The sequence below is a fragment of the Adiantum capillus-veneris genome, chromosome 10, assembly GCF_014529385.1.
Source record: "Adiantum capillus-veneris isolate H3 chromosome 10, ASM1452938v2, whole genome shotgun sequence".
NCBI classification, from domain to species: Eukaryota; Viridiplantae; Streptophyta; class Polypodiopsida; order Polypodiales; family Pteridaceae; genus Adiantum; species Adiantum capillus-veneris.
In genome coordinates, this window is record NC_140940.1 from 101297926 (window position 1) to 101303925 (window position 6000).

At 40.4% G+C, this 6000-nt stretch overlaps 1 protein-coding gene across 1 annotated transcript in view; it reads left to right on the forward strand.

Annotated features, from left to right (window-relative positions):
* LOC147449351 (uncharacterized) overlaps positions 1–2779 on the forward strand; it is a 198764-nt gene extending 195985 nt beyond the window's left edge. Inside the window, 1 exon segment of the mRNA XM_086521546.1 lies at positions 2551–2779. Within this exon segment, the coding sequence (XP_086377672.1) occupies positions 2551–2779 (229 nt within the window).
* Positions 2780–6000: the final 3221 nt, after the last annotated feature.

Here is a 6000-nt window from a genome sequence, read left to right on the forward strand (position 1 = left end):
CAAACCTTGTAGTAATTGGTATACTAATAAGAAGTCAACATACATATAATGCATTCTATATAATAATTATGATTTTTTCTAGCTATCAGTAAACATCTTATGGACTTTGGGGTTGGTAGCATACGGGTGATGATAAGACTTCATAAACCATGTCTCAAACCTTGTAGTAATTGGTAAGCATGTGTTCATGCATTTGGAATAGAGGATGTTATGCTGGTAATTTTTAAAGCTGGGAGAGATAGCTTAGCAAAAATTGGTACTCTTGAAAATCTCGATACTTTGTTCTTCGTATAGACCTAAATGGTACTTTTGCTCATAAAAAGTTGGACTGAGTTAAGTCGAAGCTTCACAACTCTTATGGAGGGGCTCTTTGTGAGATGGCATATACGGTTTTTTTAATGGAAAATGGCTTGATATATGATCAACATTCGGTCTAGACATTGGTTAAATGGTTCTAGTAGCCTTCCTTTCATTGCATTGTACAGCTAATGATTCTATTTCTCATTAAGCATCAGCTTAGTGAACATAAATAGTTTGCTAAAATTGGTTGAACATTTGGATCTCATTGAATTTGCAGTTTTTAAAGAAGATTTCTGGTCTGTAATCATACAAAAAAATGTTTGACGTTTAAAGTGGAAGTTACAACTCAAAACTGGTAAAACATGAGGGTTTTTTTTCCATGGTATGAGACAAAGGAATAGCATGTATGTTGTTGAATGCCTTAAACCTCTCATGAGGGTCTCCTTGGGGATGGCGATTGCTAAAATTTTTGAAAATTTGTTAAGAATACAACCGAAATGCTGTCCGATTTTTGATAGAATTGCTTATATTGTTTGTAAGACAAAGGCCGAAAGTGATAGGGAATGGAGATAGGTTTGGGGTTTATGTAATTCATAAAATTCTGAATTGTTTTCATAATCATGACTATCACTTGTTGCTACGGGATGCATAACATCCAGCAGGCTGCAAACACTTTTAAATAATAAACCCCGTGTTTTTTGCATACAAACACATAGATAGGTACCTATGGAGAATTAGGTCAATTTTTGTATCATGTATGGTCGTAGATACTAGCACTACTTTGGGTCTACTCAGTGAATATTGGAATACACATGACTATACACTCAGAGGTTACATTACTTATATTCTTAACTTAACAGTCAATCCTAAGGGTAAGCGGTAAACTAGGTCTACAAGTGTGACATGGATGACAACTGAATCCAGTGTCGACACCTGCAAAACGCACAAAAATACCCAGTCCTAACTGAGTGTTTTTGTATGGATGCAGGTAACAGCTGGATCCTTCTCCATGTAGATGTAGTGGAAGCTCATCCCAAAGGGTGGACACACAGTGATACAACATTAAGATATCACTTTGTAATGATTAGAGATCAATTTTTTTATCTAAATAACTAAATTATCCATTAGATATAGAATAATGTATTGCTGTATATGAAATGTTAATTGAGTTTTATGACATTTTGTTTTAAATACTGTTATTTAATATATTATGTAATACAATTGTCTAAGTATGGTTCAATTATGAAGGGATTTTTCATACTTAAAAAAAAAACACACACACACAAGATACATAAAGACAAATTAACTTTGATTAAGTAATAACTTTAAAATTTGAAGAGAAACAATTTATCTATTAACCATGGAGCCTTTTGTACAAAGGTCAACATCTTAAAGAATAAAAGAAAGTTTACAAAATGTAACAATCGACTAATCATGGGTCGTTGGCTACCCCTGTGTGTGTGTGTGTGTGTGAGAGAGAGAGAGAGAGAGAGAGAGAGGAGAGAGAGAGAGAGAACACATTGAATTTCTACTCTGAATACAATCGGGTTTGATGTTAAGGCTAGCTACAAGATATTGTCCACATTTGGTCCGTGCACACAAAGTACACCTGCCAACATCCTTGGGGTTAGCAAAGAAGCATAACAGATAGAGATGAAGAGTAAAGATTTATTACTTGGCAAGCTGATTAGTGTCTAGAAAATTATGATGATTAAGTGTCCAGCAAAAGCATTTGCAACATGATACAATGTAATCACCAATCTCTCAAGCAACGGGAGTCCATTTAGAATTATCAAACCTGTTTGTTGGCATTATATTTGGCCTACAGTTTCTAATCCTCCATTTGGTGCAAAAAGATGATCATCAACCTACAATAAGGCGAGCTTGACCTGCAGACACAAAAGGGTGAGGTGGCTATATTAAAAGGCACAAATTCAAGTATATAACGATATGGATCATAGTGATCTTTTTAGGACACATACGATAGTGTGCAATAAGGCCTTGAGAGAGCCTAATATTTAGTAGTAGTGGTGAGTATGAGATAGAATGGAGACACACACACACACATACACACACACACACACACACGTGAGTGTTGAACCTCCAAAAATCCAAATGATGAACTCCCAGTCCTGGACCTCTCTTAGCCGCCATTCTACATGTCGCCACTCTACCCTCCAATAACTCTATCAATAGGTGATGTATCTAGCATCTCTGTTTCTCCTCTGGTGTGGAGGGTCAACGACAATGGCTTTCTCTCTCTCTCTCTCTTTCTCTCCCTCTCTCTCTCTCTCTCTCTCTCTCTCTCTCTCTCTCTCTCTCTCTCTCTGTCTCTCTGCTAGAAACTGTGCCCTCACCATTGCAAGTGTGTCATAAATGCAACACAATGTCTTTCTTGCAAAAAATCCTGCTACGACACAAATTCAATGAGCAAAGTGCAGCCAATGGCTGCAAAATGAGAGGTAACTGCTTAGCCTAAAGGTTAATATATTTGCAAAGCATCAACATGTGCATAAGTGCCATGACTTTGAGAAAATGGCAAAGAGAGAGAGAGTAATAAACTGCTTCACTAACTATGCAATTTGAGGAGAGAGAGAGAGAGAGAGCGATGAGATGGGCCTCCCCTCTTACGCATTAATTCACAACCATTATACAAAGGTGGCAAAACTTGAAAAAACTTGAAAGGTAGCTGGAGATGGTTCGTGGTCACCGGTTACCGAAATCTCTCTCTCTCTCTCTCTCTCTCTCTCTCTCTCTCTCTCTCTCTCTCTCTCTCTCTCTCTCTCTCTCTCCAAGGCATGAACTTTTTGTCTTTCATCTGTATCTCTGTTCACCTCACGGCTAGTCTCCGCAATTCTGTGTGATGGACTGTTGGCCTCCCCTTCCACCACATGGCGTGCGGGAATCCTTGCCTGCTTAATAGATAGTATAGTAGAGGGGAGTTCTTCCAGCTTGATGTGGTAGAGAGGGAGAAGGTATCCACAAATCAAGTGTATGCTGCCTGTTCAAGGATTGTTGTCCTCAAATCGAGGATGAGGCGGTTCAAGCCGTGAGGAGTGCCAGGTAGGTTGTTGTTGCAGTTTCATGGTGGATATAAAGGGAGATGGACCAATTTCACATGCACTACTCCATGGCTAGAGTAACGGTTTGTAAACAATAAGTTATTAGTTGAAAATCACACCATATGATAGTTTGTACACAAGAAGCTGTTAATTGAAAAGCGCATAAACGGTCCGCTGTTTAATGCTTTCTACCTATCTACACAATGAAATGGAATTCTTAATGCTCTTTTAGCGGGCTCGAATCATTTGAAAGACTTGCTACATATTGTCAATTGAATGTGCATGTGCATGTGTCTATGAGTGTGTGTGTGTGTGTGTGTGTGTGTGAGAGAGAGAGAGAGAGAGAGAGAGAGAGAGAGAGAGACAGAGAGAGAGATAGCGAGAGAGAGAGAGAGAGAGAGAGAATTGTCTAGGTGATATTTGGACAACCAAATGTACTAAAGGCTGGATTTTATCTTACCTCGAACACAATGTTGAAGGTCGGGCCGGGGCGGGGCGGGGGTGGGGGGGGGGGCGTTGTAACATACATCGGACTTGCCTCGTGCGCTTGAAGGTCCCATTACCTCTCACCTGCTAGTGGCCATTAACAATTAGGCCTTGAGCAAGATAGTGTGGTAGAACCGCAACGTGTTATCATAGTATAGAGTAGTAGATCTCTCTAACTCTAAAACTCTCTCTCTCTCTCTCTCTCTCACACACACACACACACACACACAAACAAGATACTTAAAGGCAAATTAACTTTGAATTGGTAATAACTTAAAAATTTGAAGAGCAAGACTTTATCTATTAACCATGGAACCTTTTGTACAAAGGTCAACATCTTAAAGAATAAAAGAAAGTTTACAAACTGTAACAATCGACTAGTCATGGGTCGTTGGCTACCCTGTGTGTGTGTGTGTGTGTGTGTGTGTGTGAGAGAGAGAGAGAGAGAGAGAGAGAGAGAGAGACCACATCGTACTTTGAATACAATCGGGTTTAATGTTTATGCTAGCTACAAGAGATTGTCCACATTTGGTCCGTGCACACAAAGTACACCTGCCAACATCCTTGGGGTTAGCAAACAAGCATCACAGATAGAGATGAAGAGTAAACATCTATTACTTGGCAAGCTGATTAGTGTCTAGAAAATTATGATGATTAAGTGTCCAACAAACGCATTTGCAACATAATACAATCTCATCACCAATCTCTCAAGCAATTGGAGTCCATTCAGAATTATCAAACCTGTTTGTTGGCATTATATTTTGCCTAGAGTTTGTAATCCTCCATTTGGTGCAAAAAGATGCTCATCAACCTACAATAAGGTGAGCTTGACCTGCAAACACAAAAGGGTGAGGTGGCTATATTAAAAGGCACAAATTCAAGTATATAAGGATATGGATCATAGTGATATGTTTAAGACACATATGATAGAGTGCAATAAGGCCTTGATGTATGGTCTCCATTCTATCTCATACTTACCACTACTACTAAATATTAGTCTCTCTCTCTCTCTCTCTCTCTCTCTCTCACACACACACACACACACACACACACACACACACACACACATAGGTTAGTGTTGAACCTCCAAAAAGCCAAATGATAAACTCTCAGCCCTCGACCTCTCTAAGCTAATGTTGGTGGACAATGCATTCCGCCACTCTATCGTCCAATAACTCTGTCAATAGGTGATGTAGCTAGATTCTCTCTTTCTCCTCCGGTGTCGAGGGTCAACGACAATGCCTCTCTCTCTCTCTCTCTCTCTCTCTCTCTCTCTCTCTCTCTCTCTCTCTCTGCTACAAACCGTGCCCTCACCATTGCAAGTGTGTCATAAATGCAACATGATGTCTTTCCTACAAAAAATTGCTACGACACAAATTCAATGAGGGAAGTGCAGCCAATGGGTGCAAAAGGAGAGGTAGCTACTTAGCCTAAAGGTTAATTTATTTGCAAAGCAACAACATGTGCATCACTGCCATGACTTTGAGAAAATGGCAAAGGGATAGAGAGTGTTAAACTGCTTCGCTGACTATGCAATTTGAGAGGAGAGAGAGAGAGAGAGAGAGAGAGAGAGAGAGAGAGAGAGAGAGATGAGATGTGCCTCCTCTCTTACGCATTAATTCACAACGATTATACGGAGGTGGCAAAAGCTGCAAAAACTTGAAAGGTGCCTGTAGATGGCTCATGGTCACTGGTTACCGGAATCTCTCTCTCTCTCTCTCTCTCTCTCTCTCTCTCTCTCTCTCTCTCTCTCTCTCTCTCTCTCTCTCTCTCTCAAGGCCTTGACTATTTGGCTTTCATCTGACCTGTCCAGTTGTGATCATCTCGAAAAACTGCACCCGTACCCCGAATTTCAAAAAAATGCATTTTCGAACCCCGGGGGCTGCTAAATATGGCAGGTACTCGGGCCAGTATGCCTTAGTTAGAGCTTGCTATAGCAATTTTCGGCATCAAAATCCGACTCGTATGACCCGTTTTAGCCTAGAACCAATTTTCCTAAAAATTGCCCGGGGAGGTACCGGGGGCCCGGGACTGTGTGCGAACAGGTTCCAGCCCACTCCAGATCAGCTTTAGCAGCTAGGGGGCACCCTCTTGCTTTGTGGGAGTCCTGGGAGAGTTTCCAAGCCAGTAACTAAGTCTTAGAGTAAGTTAA